At 31.7% G+C, this 18,411-nt stretch overlaps 1 protein-coding gene across 6 annotated transcripts in view; it reads left to right on the forward strand.

Moving 5' to 3' along the window:
• p120ctn (adherens junction protein p120) overlaps positions 1-16,152 on the forward strand; it is an 88,865-nt gene extending 72,713 nt beyond the window's left edge. For 2 of the 6 annotated variants that reach the window (XM_040723476.2, XM_040723475.2), the window contains 13 exons: positions 3,873-4,008; positions 5,586-5,973; positions 8,384-8,503; positions 8,648-8,965; positions 9,622-9,847; positions 9,902-10,055; positions 10,121-10,263; positions 10,345-10,744; positions 10,811-11,063; positions 11,126-11,264; positions 11,327-11,687; positions 11,755-11,835; positions 15,069-16,152. In XM_040723476.2, coding sequence (XP_040579410.1) covers positions 3,889-4,008; positions 5,586-5,973; positions 8,384-8,503; positions 8,648-8,965; positions 9,622-9,847; positions 9,902-10,055; positions 10,121-10,263; positions 10,345-10,744; positions 10,811-11,063; positions 11,126-11,264; positions 11,327-11,687; positions 11,755-11,835; positions 15,069-15,356 — 2,991 coding nt within the window. In that variant the 5' untranslated portion in view covers positions 3,873-3,888 and the 3' untranslated portion in view covers positions 15,357-16,152. Of the gene's footprint in view, positions 1-3,872; positions 4,009-5,585; positions 5,974-8,383; positions 8,504-8,647; positions 8,966-9,621; positions 9,848-9,901; positions 10,056-10,120; positions 10,264-10,344; positions 10,745-10,810; positions 11,064-11,125; positions 11,265-11,326; positions 11,688-11,754; positions 11,836-12,210; positions 12,482-15,068 lie in introns of all 6 variants that reach the window. The other 4 variants (XR_011783271.1, XR_011783272.1, XM_071892909.1 and 1 more) reach the window with 4 other exon arrangements.
• The last annotated feature ends 2,259 nt before the right edge of the window (positions 16,153-18,411 follow it).

Consider the following 18,411-nt stretch of genomic DNA (forward strand, 5'->3'; position numbering starts at 1 on the left):
TCCTCTATCACGTTCAATTGCCATTTTCTCAACTTGTACGTAAGCTAGAGAGCTCAAGTTTTTTATTTTAACTAATTGTTTATGCTTTAATATATCGAAATATCAATTAATTTCAATCACTCAAGAATTAGTAAGTGATCATATATCATTGGAGCACCCAGTACATTATACTATTGAATGAATTATGTTATGGAAAAATAATGATGAAGAGAAAATATAGAAATGGAGGTCATTATCCTTAATATAGAAACTACTACTTTTTTAAATGTGCATTTAGTTATATTTCCATGGAACAATTCACTCAAATATGTTATAAAGTAAATATATTTGGAGTGAATTGCAAAAGTTATCGTATTCTATTCATTTTTTGACTTTTCAACTTAAATTTTCAATATTGCAGCTGAACTAGACCTTTTAGAAACAAAAAGTTTTTTGTAAATGAAACCCTAATTACTTATGCTTCAAATAAGTTCCTTTGGCATAAAAACAATTGAGAAACCGAATTATTATTAATTTTCTTTTAAATACCTTAAGATATGGCGCTTTTTTTTCTCTTTTCATGATTGGATGATTGCACATAAAATATTAGCAAATATGTAAAATGAACAAAAAAAAATTTCATAAACAAAATTAACTTTTATATCAGCTGTTGTTTTTTTTATACAGTGAAGAGTAAATATACTCAAAATTTCGAATGTATATAATTCTCGAAAGTCGTACTTTATACAAAATAACTAATTACGGATTCGTGATTAACTTTTTGACTTGTCTAATGTATATAAAATTATGTAAATCTAGATATTAAAGTACAATAAACTCAAAGATACTGTTTATTAAAATGATTTAATTTGTGAAACAATCTTATGTACATATCAGCTCGGCTGAAAAGTTCGTAGGCTGATACATAAAGGGTGCCTCTATAATTAAATAACATGCTTTTTAGTTAGCATCAACCTTCAAACGATACGTGTATAAGTTTGTCAGGAGTCTGACAAATGTTTCGTGAGATTGTGAGTGAAGCCACTTATGTTATTGTTAAAGAAATTGACAAAAAGAATTTCGTCTTTTAATGAAGTATTATTTTTAGTAAAAAATAAATACTGTTGAAGCCAAGGCTTGACTTGATAAACATTATTCGGACTCAGTACGAGCGAGATCAACCGTTGAAAAATGGTTTGCAAATTTAAACAAGGGGAAATTGAGTGTTGAAGACGATGCACGCAGTGGACGTCCAAAAGAGGCAGTTACATCAAAAAAGTCTACGAAATAAATTTGAATGATCTATAAAGTGAAGTTAATTGACATATTTGAGACTCTCTCTCTCTCTCTCTATATATATATATATAACGTGTTGAACATATTGTGTATGAATATTTGTACATACAGGAAACTGTATGCGAAGTGGTGTGCGAACTCATAATCGATCAAAAACAGTAACCTGTTCAAAGTAATTTTTAGTGAAGTTCAGCCGTAACAAATACGGCTTTTTATAAATTTTATGTGACTGCGGATGAAACCTGGCTCCGTCATTACACTCCAGAGTACAATCAATAGTAGGCTGGCAAGTTAATAACATCTGTCTTCTGGGATGTACATTGTATACTATTAACTAATTATCTCCAAACAGCAATTATTACATGGCATTGTTGGAGCGTTTGAAAACGGTCCCTATTTAAAGAAGAAAAAAGTGATGTTTCATTAAGACGTGTGTTACAATTCTCTAAACAACGATCGCAGAATTGAATGGGTTAGGCTACGAATGGCTTTCCAATCTGCTCTATTCTCTAGATCTGGTCCCAGTGACTTTTTTTTCTGTGAGCAGTCCTCAAAAGAATGCTCACTCGAGAAAAAAAAATCAGAGGTAATGAAGAGGTAATCGGGGGAAACTGAGGCCTATTTTGAGACTAAAGAGAAGTCGTACTAAAAAAAATGGCATCAGAAAATTGTATGACCGATTAATTATTATAATCGTTGTATCGCCTTCGGAGGTAATGATACATTAAATAAATAAATCGAATTTTACTAAATAAATTACTTTGATTGACTACGAGCTTTACAGACAATCTGTTACATATTAGTTACACAATTAAATCATTAATTATAATTATTAAATTATAAATCATATTTAGTTATAATAAGAATGTATTAAAATAAACGTCAATCTCGATCTTCTTATTCGCTGTGCTTTTCTTTTGGCATGATCCATTTGCACGATCCTCTTACATATTAATATGCATTTATCACTTGCACACTTGCATTTACATACTAAATTCATTGGTATAATATATAAGTAATCCTATATGTGAACATATGTGCATAGAAAAGAAAGAAGAAAAATGACCGTGAAATAAGCGATCTTATGCATACGCAAAATAATGCCTTTCTAAATACCATGTGGTTTTCTATGCCTATGGCTCTTATTTGAAAAAACTTCTCTATATAATCATAGAAGAGAGTTGTAGATAGATATAGAATTAACACCTAATACTAACGTTGGTATTAGAGGAGTGCTGCTGCTTCTTCTCTCCCCATCGTCAATTATTCAATTAAAGAAATGGCATTTCCTTCCCCTGATATAATAATTTAAAAGAAAAGAAAAGTTTCGACAACATGCATGTATACTTTGTGAAAATATGTGTTTAATCCTAATCTGCAATGCAGATATGTTTAAATATATGTATGTATAATGTATAAACGGAGAAGAAGGGAGGGAGAAGAACTAGCCTCAAGGGGCTGTTGTAGCTTGTACATTCGTACATAGTCCTTCCCTTCAAATAAAAAGCATCCTTCTTTTCTTCTATGTATTTTTATTTCTTTATTTTAATTTCTTAGTGGCGGGGGGGAAAGAAAGTACCTACATACCATTATATTAATCTAATTATTCGTATTCATTAACTAGTTTATTAAATCCCTAAATAATACGAGGAAGGATATTTTGAACCTACTGAATTTATTAATTTTTATTACTACTTTTTTTATTGTCCCACTTTTAAAGAGGTTGAGATGGAATATTAATAAATGAGCTCAATATCTATGTACAGGCCTCTGCAGGATTATATTAATGTTTTTTTTTTTTGAGGGTGGGTTGATAAAATAAATCATTATTTTTTCCAAAAATCCTTAGCAATTCTCAAGAAAATTCTAAGATAATTTTTTTTTTTAACTTCAAAAAAAAAAAATCTAGAGTTATTCACAAAAAATTATTACTATTATTTTTAATTTTATTTTAAAAATCCAAAGCTTTTCGCAAAAAATTCCAAATATTAAATTTTTCATATCAAAATTCCACAGCTGTTAAAAAAAAAAATCAAATATTAAATTTTTTGTAAGTGCCAAATGTTTTGACCATTTGTCCCTGTTTGTTGCTACTGCCAATGTATTTTTCTATGTTTCTCTCACTACCAATAATCATAAATATTACTATTCAAAAATCCATATATAATTTAATTTTCTTGAAAAAAAATTCAAAAATGAAGTGACCATAATTTTTTAGTAAGAACAAACATTCCTTTATTTGAACGGAGCTACTATCCCTCCAGCCCACCCCCTGCGGACAACCCTGCTATGTATACAATACATATGATTTATGCTATAACAATAATGATAAATTGAGAGACCTTCACACTGCATGGCTAAACGTTGTGGACGTTCATATTCATGAGACATTATACAATTATTTTATATATTTATTTACATAACACGCTACTACTCCAATAATATGTACATCATAGGTACATGTTTCAATTAAATCAAATGTATGTACATATTATGTAGATTGTAGACATTGATTTATGATGTATGCATGTACATATATTTGTACAATAATAATGAATATACCTACAATTATTAAAATGCCTCTTATATCCTTTCAGGCGGGTAGCTGGAATAATGAATGGCTACGGAAATCATCATTCTCCTGATTCAAGTCAACTCTCTGGCTCCAATCTGGGAGGAGACCTTGAAACTACACTCATTTCCCGGACACAAAAGCAGCATACCACGCAACAGGTAAGGTTAATAGATCTTTAGTTGGGTAAATATTAAATATATATATTGTGTACAAGTTGCAAATACAAAATGAGATGACTCATTTTAAATGAAGGAACTACAAGATATTACATATAGTAATGGTATCATTTTTGAATATTTTAATACAAGTTACTAAAATGCAAGTATTCTATGCCACATTATAAAGTTAAAAGGCCCAAAGTTATACTACTAACAAATACATACTATCAATGTTATTTTAATAGATCAAAATTAAAATATAGTATCAATTAATAGCTCTTTTTTTTTTTGGGGGGTTTATTAATATTAATTTTTTTGTAAAAATAAATCAAAAAGCCATAGTCATTAACAAAAAATTAAATTTTTTATAAACAAATTTCAAAAATTTAAGTTCGGATGTTAAATTTTTTTGTCAAAATAAAATTCAAAAATCAATAGCTATTCACAGAAAATTAAACTTTTGGAAAATAATTTCAATTATACATTTTTTGGAAAAAAAAAAATATATTATTAAATTTTTTGCCTGTTGCATAATTTTCCCGAATGAAGACAATATTAATTAAAAAGCAAAAATTGCTTAGTTTGGGTGGGGGGCTACAGGCTCTCTAGTCTACCCCTGCGGACGATCCAGTACTTGGTCATTAGAATGACCAATTCTGTAATTAAATAATGCATTTTAAGATGAAGAAATTGAAATTTGGACAATGTGATTGTATAAGCTGCAACTTGTACACACCATATATATTGAGTGTTACGTACTATTTATAGCTTTAAAAAATAACGAAAGCAGGCTCTGACAATTCTAACGGTGTGGTGAGTTTTTTAAAAGTTTTATAGTTATTTGAAAGCTTTCATTGTATCAAAGAGTTAAATACTAAATAAGAAAACTTGTTGCACGATTAATACATTGCATTGCATATTTGCCACTTTTTGTATTTATCAACTACTAAATACATATTACAAGTAATACTAGTACTTAATAGGAACAAAAATGTCAGCAAATATTTATTTAATAAATTGGATTTGTTATTTAGTAGTAAGGAAGTAAGTGAAATATCTAACATATATGTATACTTTTTTTTATCTCTATCAGAGTTAATGTGTTGCCATTTACAGGGAGTATATATATATATATAGAAAGAAATAGGGAAATACATTCAAGAGCCTTTTTATTTTATGTTCTTGTAAATTTGGTTTACATATATATATATATATGTAACTAAGTGTTTGTAAAAATATATATTGAAATAATAAGAAAAATGAGAGAAATGGGGGGGAAAGAGAAATGAGAACGAACGAACGAACAACGACATTGAGGAGAGTAAAGAAGAAGGGGGGACATTATCTATGATGTACGTACAAGTTGTGTAGGTTATAAAAGAGAAAAGTTGAACAAGTGTGAAAGAAAGAAAAAAGAAATTGTTAATGACTTTCACCTCTTACCATAAATAAAAAGTACACACCTAACTCTTAAACTATGCTCATTTATTTGATAACAATGTAACAATGATATGATGAATGATATTAATATAATTGTATAAATTTTTTTTTTTTTTACTTTTCTGCTTTGCAATAAGGTCACAACTACAACAAAGACCGTGCGAGAAGTCCAGTACCTGGGTCCAGATGGCACCCCCCTTTCATATATCCCACAACAGGCAGCAGGTAATAATGGAAACGGTTACCGGATAGGCGGGAATTCAACCTATGAGCCCGTCAACACTTACTCCTCTCCTCCATCCAATAGTAGCCATACCTACGGGTCCGGTGGGGGTGACTATGAAAGTCATCGTTTTAATGGGAGTGGAGATCCTCCTCGTCCACATTCATCACTCCATCATTCATCTCTACATCTCAACGATGGGAGTGGGGAAGAAATCCCGGCAGACTATCCCCATCGACCTCCTACTCCCCCATCCCCCAGTGATAAAAGCAATTCTCCACCGCCACAGTATCGAGAACCAGGTATTTACATAACTCTTATTTCTAATTTCATTTTTTAGATATAGAAACACTATACTGTATGTATGTATGTAGGTATATATGTAGGTATTTATTGTAAAACCCTTTTCCAGTGTGGAAAGGACCCCACCCCTGGGGGATGATGAGCGTTGAGTATATCAGATATATACTGTATAAATATGTATTGGAGTAATATTATTATTCAGTCTATGTATGTATAACTTATAAGTATATAATATGTTTCCAAGTACAATACTACATAATGAATGGCGGTGTGGGCATGGTTTAACCATGCTTATAAAGTAAAAAAGAGAAGGAGAGAGTAATAGGGGAGGGGAGGGAATCCAACTATAGACTTTCCCTCCCCCCTTGCATATATTTTCTTTTCTTCTCTCGTCCGGGCTCTTCTCCTTCTCCTGGGCTGGTAATCCCTTGCTGTCGAAAAGCAAGAGGGAGAAGGAAAAGGCGACAGAGAGCGGAGAAGAACCAAAAACACTAGCCTCCTTTAAAGCAGAAGTAGTAGTAGTTGTTTCAATACCGTCAATGAGTGAGTGTGGTGTGTCCATTTAAAACATCATCATCATCCTCCTCCAAATGTGCTTACTAGTTACTACTTCTAATACTACTGCACATATTCATGATCCGTGATTGAGTGAAAAAAGTATGGTGAATATTTCCCCCACCTTTCTTCATGATGTCCACCCCATTGCTCAATGCATTGAATGCTCCACACACCTCCTCTCCCTCATCGTCTTCTTCCGCTCACTTTAGTAGAAATAACTTATTCCTAGCGACATCATCTCCTCAACCTCCTTTCAATCCAAAGGTGGATGGATCACCACCATCAAGATGAAAAGAAAAAAGATTTTTGAAATTAAACAACTCAACAAAACTTTTTAAAGGATAGTGCAGATAAAAAGTGTGCAGAAGTGTCTCCAATTTCTCTATATATACAACTCATCTCCCAAGTCTAAAAAAATAACCAGTGAAAGCATTGACACTTAGTCGTACACACTCACCCTCCTTCTTCCCCCTCTCTCAATTTAAGATAGATAAAAAGAAAAGAAACGATCTTCTGTGATAATTATACATTAATAATAGAGTAATAGTTAATAATAAATAATACACGTTCAGAGAACAGAGTAATACTAATAGAAATACCAGAATGCCAAGAACTAACACAGTGACTTTTGCTGATGAAGTCCAACCACCTCCACCGCCTCAAGGTAAGATCAATCCCGTCTCTCTTACCTATCAATCATGTATCATCACCATCACTCATGTTCCTACATGTAGTTTTCACGCCATCCAAGCACAAATAAATAGAAAGCAATTGAATATTTAGGTGATGTAGGTACATAGCTCAAAAAATCTAGTTTAAATTAATTATCAAATATCTACACCATGAAAAAAAGAAAGAAGAGACGCTATTGCATTTGTTTGTTGCAGTTTATTGGTGGATAAATGGATTATAACCAACAGAATAAAAAAGATTTTGTACGTGATATAATTTTTTTATTTTTGAGGCTCTCTCTAAATTATTTTCCTTGCATGTAGTAATTGTATTTAATTACCAAAACCCAAGAAGAAGCATAGTAGGAATATATATAGATAATATAAAGAAGACTTATATACATCTATCCAATAGACGTCCTCTGTTTACATATAAGTTGTACCTTCATCTCCATATCAGTATAGGACTATTGATCTCCATCTGTACTCTGTAGTCGTTGTTGTTTTCGTCAGGTGTGAAGGATAATACAAATGAACTTGTACTTTTAATAGTAACAATCATATCAATTTGTCTCTTTCTTTCATGACTGAAGGACATTGACCGATTAACTTCATTTCCCAAAATAATAGAGGTTATAATTAATGTATTTATTACTCAATGCTCCATTCTATGTATTTACATACATACACATATTATATATACTAAAAGTATCATCCCTGTAACAATTGTTTATATATACATACTCCATACTTAATGATTTTTCCAACACTCTCACACTCATACACACATTATACACTTTTTTATTCAACACTCAACTCCAATGTTTTAAAAAAAAAAAGAAGAAGATATTACAAAAATATGTATCAGTTTTCCTTCAGACTCCGTCTTGTTCTTCATTTATGCATTTTCATATAGATTCATTCTTAATAAATAATCATTTGGAATGAAGAAGTTGTTTATCAAGTAGATACATACATATAACAGTGGGAAAGAGGGGTTAAATCTTCATACTTACTTACATACATACATACATATATATTTAGTGTTCCTCTTATATCAATCATGTTATGTAGAGTATTAGAGATAGATTGTCAAGAAATCACTTCAAGGAAGTGGAAACATTTCCCACAATTAACATACATACCTATTTCGGAATCATTCTCCTTTCTCTCACTCTAGACTATTTACGCTCACAAAACAACTCCGGATCCTATTACCCTCCAAGGTCGGGCTATGACGAATTGGATACGACGCTTATGCCACCATCCACTCTGCAGCAATACTCATCCAATGGAGGAGGTGAGAGGTCAACCCCCCTCAAATACAAACTGACTATCAATTTGTTAAATAATTATTTTTTTTCTTCATATTAATTTAATAATTAATTACTGTCCCATCCATTTCATATATTATTTTATTCATTCACGGTGTATTCACAATTAGGGCGAGTTGCACGTTATAGCTCTGTAGACGAGTCAATAGTACAGGGATCCTTACACAGTTACAATCCTAACGAATCCGTTTTTGAGGACCCACTTGAGGTCTCACCTAATTTCTCATATCATCAGCATCCACACTATCATCAACCATCACATAGTGGTGGTAGCGGCGGCGGAGGTGGTGGCGAAGAACCTCCTAGAGCTTTATTTGACGACGAACTCGATGAACCCATTTCCTCACAAAGCCTCTCCATCCAACAACCCATTTATTCATCACACCAGGCATCACCTCTACCACAAATGTCCAGACCTGATCCTCGTGGTTGGTTACACTACTTTTCCCTTATTTCCTTCATTCCTACTAACACACACTCCTTTCCATTATTTTTTTATGTTTTTCATGGTTTGATTGGTTTTTCTTTCTTATCACTTGATGTGATCACTACATATGTATTTTCTATCCATGGCGGCTCTTTCTCTTATACATAGCCAACGATGCTGCTGTTTGTAACTTACTTTAATGTTACTCTAAATGTTGTTCTTTAAAGAGTTACAAATAAATCTTCCAAAAAATAATGACTATAATAGGCTTGTGTACGATTTTCTTCCTTTTCTTATTTTAAAGTTCTTTATTTATAAAACATAATTTATTGCTTTATTTTCTTCTCTCACTAAAATGATTTCTTTATCGTTAAGAAATAAAAATAATAAAAGTAATGCTTTATAAATGAAAATCTAAATCTACCTTACTGTACACTACATATACACCATATTTGAAATCTTAAGAACTTGCTCTAAACATCTTGGACTTATGTACATACTCGAGCTCCTTACTAACCGATTTCCATGTCTCAGGGTTCAATTTGCTTTCTCTTTCTATTTGAATTGCTTTGGACTGCTTTTTAATTCACAAAAATGATTATATTTACTTGTATATATTTTGTTCTTTATCTTTAATTATTTCTCATGTCAATATAGTGACTGGTGTTCATTGGAGAGATCCGGATCTCCATGAGGTGATCGAGTTTCTAAGCAATCCCAATTCCGTGATTAAAGCCAATGCAGCAGCATACCTACAACATTTGTGCTATATGGACGATCCAGTAAAAGCAAAAACCAGACAATTGGGTGGGATCCCTCCCTTGGTAGCTCTTTTGGCAAACGATGTACCGGAAATATATCGAAATTCTTGCGGTGCTTTAAGGTATTTAAGGTATTATTCTCATTTATATTAACTGGTGAGTTATTTTCTTTACAGAAATTTGTCTTATGGAAGACAAAATGATGAGAATAAAAGGGCCATTAAGAATGCGAATGGCATTGTCAATCTTGTTCGTCTTCTAAGAAAAACTCCCGATGATGAAGTCAAAGAGTTAGTTACAGGAGTGTTATGGAATCTCTCGTCCTGCGATGTAAATCATAATAATTTCTCGCTGACTGCTCTGTAGATATTTTAATTATATTTTTCATGCTATAGGATCTAAAAAGGAATATTATTGATGAAGCTCTATCTGTGTTGGTTAATGTTGTTATCATTCCTCATTCGGGTTGGAGTCCTGCCATGCAGCATGCAGAGACTTCTTGGACCACAGTATTTCGTAACACCTCTGGGATCCTACGGTACCTATTTGAAATATCTTTCTTCTTTTTTTTTTTTTTTTGTATTGACTTATACAATTGCTGATATAATTGTGATTTTAGTAACGTGAGCTCTGCGGGAGATTATGGTCGCAAAAAACTTCGAGAAATTGAAGGACTCGTGGATTCCCTTCTGTACCTAGTTCGAAACGCTATTGAAAAGGCAAATATAGACAATAAAAGTGTTGAGAATGGTGTCTGTGTTCTTCGAAACCTATCTTATCGCGCTCAAGAGATAGAAGATCCAAATTACGACAAAAAACAGTTCAATAATATGTTAACAGAGAATCGAGCAGGAGCCAAACCTACAAGTGATAATCTCGGATGTTTTGGTGCTTCAAAACACAAACGAAAAGATTCACCAGCCACAACTTCTTCATCGTCTTCCACTTCTAGTCGAGGGAGATCTAGTGGTGGGGGAGGAGGTCCTGTTAAAGGAATGGACTTACTATGGCAACCAGAGGTAGTATGAAATATTGTCACTTTTCTCTTTGAACAATTTTATTTTGATTCCCCCCCTCTAATTTAGGTTGTCCAACCATATTTAAACCTCCTGTCTAATTGCTCGAATCCTGAGACTCTAGAAGCTGCTGCAGGTGCAATTCAAAACTTATCTGCCTGTTATTGGCAACCTTCCATTGATGTACGAGCTGCAGTTAGAAAAGAAAAAGGGCTTCCTATTCTTGTTGAACTCTTGAGGATGGAAGTTGATCGGGTTGTTTGTGCAGTTGCAACTGCACTCAGAAATCTAGCTATTGATCAACGCAACAAAGAACTAATAGGTGTGTTTAAATAAAACTTGGTATGATAATTGAGATTAACATATATACTACCTTAACTATAGGAAAATATGCAATGCGAGACTTAGTTCAGAAACTCCCTGGTGGTAATGCACAGCATGATCACGGTACATCTGACGATACTATTGCTGCTGTTTTGGCGACTCTTAATGAAGTTATTAAAAAACATCCAGAGTTCTCCAGGTAGATTGCGTTCATATGTGGCATTCCCTGCAATATGTTATGCTACATTTCTGTATTTGTAGGTCATTACTGGAAGCTGGTGGAGTGGATCGGCTCATGAATATAACAAGACAGCGGCAAAGATATACTCCCCGCGTCGTCAAATTTGCAAGTCAGGTTCTTTATTCCATGTGGGTCCATCAAGAACTACGGGACGTTTATCGAAAGGCAGGATGGAAGGAACAAGACTTTGTTACCAAAACTGTCGCAGCTCGAAACGCCCGTCCTAATTCACCAACAAATTTAAATTCCACTCTTAACCGACCTATGGCTTCACAGTCTGGAACACGGTATGAAGACCGAACGATCCAGAGAGGAGGAGCACGATCCGTCACAGGGCCTTCCGGTGTTTCTTCTTCCTCCAACAATGTCGTGGCTTACAATGTATTCGTACTTAATACTTGCACTCTATTTTTCATGAACTAATTTTTATCATAAATTATAATTTCAGCCTGAGGAAGTTCCCATGGAGAATTTATCTCTATACGGTAGCCAAAGAACTCACCAAATGTATGCTGGAGGAAATCATTTGGTAATTACTATTTATTAAAACATATTTAGATTTACTTGATCACTTTTAACACATACAAATATATATATATTTACACACCTAATTGTGTGTTTGTGTGAAGCAATAACTTTGAATCACTGATCTTTTCACTTAAATTTATTTGTAAGTTGAGCAAAAACAAAAACTTACTGCAGCAATTTATCTCGCATTAGTTTCGTTCATTACTTTTGTTTTATACTCAAAATATGTGTAAGGTGCTTGTATTTTGATTCATACAAAAGTTGAATTTTATACTGAATTAGGTACTTACCAACAAATAATGATTCTTTATTTTTTTTTATTCTTTATTCCATTTTTCCCTCTTTCTTTTTTTTTCTTCTTTTTTTAATTGCTTAGCCTGAGAACAGCTATTAAACAAAGGAAAATAAATAGCTTTTTCTTCATAGACAGACACAAACTACATACACTCTACGATCACATCTTCAAATATAGTTTTAAAAAACTCTGTTATTGTTTTCCATTTAATGTTTAAATTTTATATGTATGAAGAGAAATTGCTTTCCATCTTGACGACAGTATCAAAAAGGCAGACATAATTAGATATCCTATAAAGAAAGAAACAAAAATCTTTTCTTTTTTGGGAAACAATATTATCTCTCAAAAAGCGGTGGGTTTTTCTTCTTTATAATCTTTATCATTTATTTATAAATTGTTTATTAGAGTAACAAATAGGAACCTCCTCTACATAAATGTTCGATGTTGTTTTATTCTTTTTTAGTCAATTCTAATTTATTCTAATTTGCAATCCTTTTTGTTAAATGTTGGGAACATCATTTATATATCGTTACATATTAGAGAGCAGTAAAACTTGTGCTCAGGGTTGTACTTTTGAGTCATTGCTCCGTAATTTACACGCCATTTAAGACTCCATGTTAAATTTGTAACTGAGAGTTCTAGATCGAGTCTAACGCATTTTTAATTGAAGTTACATTTTTCTTGATATTGACCATAAATTCATACTGCCACCTTATAATGTATATCAGGGGTCGGGAACCTTTTTTGCCGAGGGAACCATGAACGCAACATTTTTTTAAATGTAATTCCGTGAGAGCCATACAATACGTTTAACCCTAAATGAAAGTAGATGTGTGCATTTTATGTAAGACCAACACTTTTTAAGTACCAAAAGTCTCTGAATTCTTATTAGTATATATTTTTTAAAATTCCAAATATTAAAATTTTGGCTCTGCTGTACATATCATTTGCCCGAATGACTTATTTTAGAAAAGAAATCCTCCTATTTTAGAGTGAATTTTTTTATTTCTCACAAATAATTATTTTAATAAAAACCCAAAAATTCAAAATGCATTATCCTTTTTTTTAAATTAAAATCTGTCTACAACCCATATACAGTCATCAAAAGAGCCATATCTGGCTGGTGAGTAATTGGTTCCCGACCCCTGATGTGGATGAACAAAGATGGAAAAATTGGCTAAATCTTCGTGAGTGAAAGTTAAAAAGAAAAGTTGGTAGTCTTTGATAGACTACATATCAACTGAAAAAATCACTTATTTAACTATGCGCTCCTTACTCGCAAATACGTTTCAATCTTCAAAATAGTGAGAAATAATTAATAAGAGCACAAATATCTTGCAGATTACCAATATATACTCACGAGGATTTGGAGAATTTCCACTTCCCTACATATGTATGAATAAAAGAGAATAAAATTTGAATGAGTTGAGCATATTTTATGTTATGAGTATACTATGACTTTTTTTTCATTCTTCATAAATGTACATTAATTTTATTATTAATAATATTATAAGTAGATAAAGAGGATTAAAAATTAAAATTGAAAAAAAAGATTCTTATATTACAAGTGGCTATTATTTTTACTACTATTTACGATTTTAATGTTTCTTATTTCAAATATTATGTATGAATGTGACTACATAATATATTTTAATGGAATAAGAGCCCCTCAGCGGGAGCTTGTTTTAATATATTTATACTTTTTTTTAAGTAAGTAGTTGGAACAAGCATGGATTAATTATTATAACTCCTTATACCTCGTTTCATTCACCTCATATTTTATGCGTGTTTTTTTTATGAATGCAAACGTATTCGTGGGATATTTTGATCTACAAAGGTCCAATCCTTTCATATGATGTGTAAAATATAAGTTCAGAAACATCTTGGCGGGCATTCATTAATTTTTTTTTTGTTAAAATTTGAAATATTTTATGGAATATTTATTTTTATTTTTGTCAAAATAGAAAATACATTCAAACAATGAATTAATTATGCTGTTTTTTTTTAAAGTTTAAGAATTTCTTTCCTTTTTATTCAAAAAAAAAAAAAAAAAAGGTCATACATCCTTAATAAAAAAAATAATAAATTTTTATCAAAAAAAAAAAAAAAAAAGTAGAAAAATCTTAGTCATGGCAATGATGGATGCTTTATCATATTGTTGTTCTATCAGCAATATTTGTCCATGACTATTTATGTATAATACTCGTAGTTAAATATTTTATTGAAGGGAAGGATTTTGCATGCATATATATCCAAATATAGTTAGATAATTATCCTTAAAAATAGTTACTAGAAATATGAAATGTGAGGAAAATGAATTAGAAATTCACTGCATGTCTAATTTACAAAGCCATTCATTAGGGACGGCGTCCACATGGGGGTTGCTGGAGGGATTTTAGGCCCCCCACCATATTTGTTTTCAATTAATAAATGAATTTTTGCTTTTTACTAAAAAAATTAATATTTGAAATTTTAATTAAATTTTTCAAATTATTTTTCCAAAAAATTAAATATCGCTACCTAGCTATGGATTTTTGAAATTTTTGTCCAAAAAATTTTATATTTGAAATATAATTTTTGAAATTTTTTTGTTAACAACTGTGGATTTTTGAATTCTTTTCAGAATAACTATGGATTTCTTAATTATTTTATTTTTTCCCGAAAAATTTAATATTTTGTGAATGTCAGTTTATTCAAAAAGTTTTAATTTTTGGTTTTTTTTTTCAAAGAAAATCCAAAAAAAACCAAGCCCCCCAAATAAAAAAATATATATATATATATAGTAATAATATATTTATATTTAACCTGCGGACGCCCCTCCTAATATGTAGTAATTTTTCCCTACCTAATATTAGATGTAATCAATAGCATGTGTACCCACGTTCTTTACCATTCTAAACACTCTCATTGACATACTATATATACATTTCATTTTTCAGGGAGGTTTTGGTGGTGGAGAGCCCGTCTATGCTCAAGTGAATCGAGATCGTAAAAAGAATCGCTCAGACTCTCTAGTAGGACATCCTCTATCCTCCCTCAACAATCACCATCATGTTCACCATCATCATAACTTGGACTATTCTAACCATTCCGACCATTGGCATATGGGAAATGCATCGCAGCAGCAGCAGCGTGGATTGATTCTGGATAGAGGAAATATTTCTAGCACGACTGTTATTCCTCCTGGTCAAAGTTCAAATTCTGTCGCTGGAGATTCCTGGGTGTAAAAATACAAAATAATGAATTATTAATAGAGACATTCATTTATTACAACATATTTATTATACCGCTATAACTACTACTATTATTATAATTAATAATTATTATTCATTGGTTTGATATAGAAGAACCTTTGCTCTTTAATTTTTCCTCTATTTCTCTCTCGTCTCCTTCCTCAAAATGCAAATGTTATTTTTCCACATTTGTTTCTATATACTTATTATATAACGTATTTTTTAAGAAAGAAAATTTAGCCTCTGAAAGTTTTTGTTTGTATTTATTTATGTATATATACAGACATATTATAAATAGATATGCTAATTACACATTTTACAGATATTATTCATTCTATGATAATTATCTACATAACCCCAAGGCCCCTCTCATTCTCCCAATCCCTTATCACCGCCCCATTGATGTATTGTCCCTTTTTTTCTACTACATACGTCTCTAATGTTGTGTTTAAATTTATTATGAACTTAAGACTTGCTTACGAGAGCCACACACTCTGTACTGGAAATAGGTGAGCCATTTGGGATATGTTTTCTTTTTTTATAACAATAATATTATTACGTTGAATTTTTTTTTTTTTTAAAGCTCAAAACGTTACAACCTAAGAACGTGAAATAAATCCACCCTGTACCACATGCGAATCTCTCTTTTCCCCCTTGTTCTACAGTTTATATTCAATATTATTATTTCAACTATGGGATGTTTTCTATAAATATATATTTTTTAAAATAATTCTCGGTTGTACATATCACAAAAAGAAAAAAAAATAATAAATAATCTATTATACAATTACATCTGTAGTAATTATAATGATTCCAAGGTCATTGAATATATATATATATATATATATCATTAATTTTTATACATTTTTCAGAAAAACGAAACAAAAAACGGAATTCATAACTTAAAATATATTAATAAATGATTATTGTTATATCTCTGTTATTATATGATCCCATAGTTTTTGCCAAAAATGAAAAGAAAAAATTAAATAATAATCATGCCTAATGAGTAAGACATAATAATATGTCAACGACTGCTGAATGCTGGTGGTGGTACTCTTGTTCCATTTCTCAAAACAAGCAAATATGTAATGAAAGAGCTACACTTGACTTATTCATATAAAAAACATCGTATTTTTTAAATAACTTCATTTCTTTGCTGCAGAATCTCATATATATTTATATAATATATTATATTTTCTATTTTGTTTTTATTTATGTAAGTGTCGCGTTTGTTATCAATCCTCAATTCGTTCCTAAAAAAAGTATATCCATTTGATTTGATATATTACTTGAGGTTGCGAGGAAAATTTGAGAAATAAATAAATGGTTACTACTGCGTACTATGTTGGATTTATTTATGTACCTAAACAGAGTTTCCCATATTTTGTTTTTACTTCATCAGATTTTTCCTTTAGATACATGGAGTTTGGTTTTTGGTAGTCTTTAGTATTGTAAAGTAAGTAATTGTCTAATAAGTAAATTAAAAAGGGTATTGTGTTCTTCTTTTTCCCCATTTAAATTTAGGTCGAACCTTTGGATTAGTCGCTAAATTCAATATTTTTAAGAAAGATGGCAGACACTTTAAAAATTATTCTTGAAAGTCACGTCAAATTGGTTACTCTTAGAATGGATCCGCTCTACATTTTTGTTTATGTATTCTATCTTGTGTTGTATCACTCCATATTAATTTGGAACAGTCCAGTCAAGTCCTTCAGACTGTCAGTACTAGAATATTTTCAGTGCTATGCTGTTGGGACCAAGGAGGCCGTAATGAATAACGTTACGAAATTCTTTAAAATGTAATAAAATATTTTTGGTTCCTTTAGTTCAGATCTGCCTCTGAATTCTGGACAAAAGATGATTCCATTTAACATTATGAGTTATCAGCTCATGACCTAACCAATCAGTTACATAATTCCACTAAAAAATAATTATTTCTTCAGTTTCCAAATTATTTTAATAATGATAAAAAAAAAGTAGTTTCTTTAGATAATCATAAACATAAGGCAAATCAACAAAGGATCCTATTTCCAAAATACCTTAATTTAAGGAGAACCCTTAATCGTTGGTTGGCTGATTTAATTCAAGTTTTTACTGATAGTAAAAATAGATCAAAAAGATAATTTATGTAATTAATTTTATTTTTAAATTGATAATCAGTGGTCGCTTTATAACGGGCAATTTTTTTATAAAACAAACTACGGAGCCCGAATCAGTTAAATAGTTTAGATTACGCCAAAGTCTCCCCTTAACGGTAAAAATGGTGAACGGGTCTTAGGCTGATATTTGAGTCCTCAACTCTGATAATTGCCTCAAGACGAGTTTTAAATTCCTAGCAGACCTTGACTATGTAGTCAGACTCGAGCTTGGTTCACTCCTTCTTGATGAATGGATCTAGAGGCACCCTCTCCTGTAGACAAGCCTAGATAGAGTAGTTTAAGGAGGTTATGTCTGGATAGGAGGGCGGCCACATGTCGAGGTCCCGAAAATTGTCTCTCAGGAAGGTTTGAGTCTTAGGTGCGCGATGACACAAAGCTCCGTCTTGAGTGAAAACAAAGTTGTTCCCGAACTTTTCTCTGGCCCAAGGTAGCACTTTCTTTGCCAGAAGTTTGAAGTCATCCTTTGCATTGAACCACTCCTTTCTTTCCACAAAAATGGGAGCGCAGACTCCACAAAGCCCAAGACCATGGTTCCGGCTGGATTTTTTGTTCTGAAGCTGAGCCATTTTCTACATGTTTGGTTGAGATGTAGAGTCTGTTCTACTTATTCATAGTGGCATCAACAGTGAATTTTTTTCATCTTTTTGTTGGCTTTGAAAAAATTGGAATCTTCTTTGTTCTTTCAAGCCGGCTCAGCTTGCTTTGTGCAGAGATAAGATGTCTTGTTGTCCTCCTCCGTAATTTTCCAACAATATCAATTCGGATTGAAATAATAAAATGTGTTCCACTTGAAAAGACAACCCTATATATAATAAGAACCTGATTCTTTAATCAATATTTTTCATTTGTATTGGACAACAAGGGATTTTTATCTTGCTGTTATTAGA

Source organism: Lepeophtheirus salmonis, chromosome 13 (genome assembly GCF_016086655.4).
Source record: "Lepeophtheirus salmonis chromosome 13, UVic_Lsal_1.4, whole genome shotgun sequence".
Taxonomy (NCBI): Eukaryota; Metazoa; Arthropoda; class Copepoda; order Siphonostomatoida; family Caligidae; genus Lepeophtheirus; species Lepeophtheirus salmonis.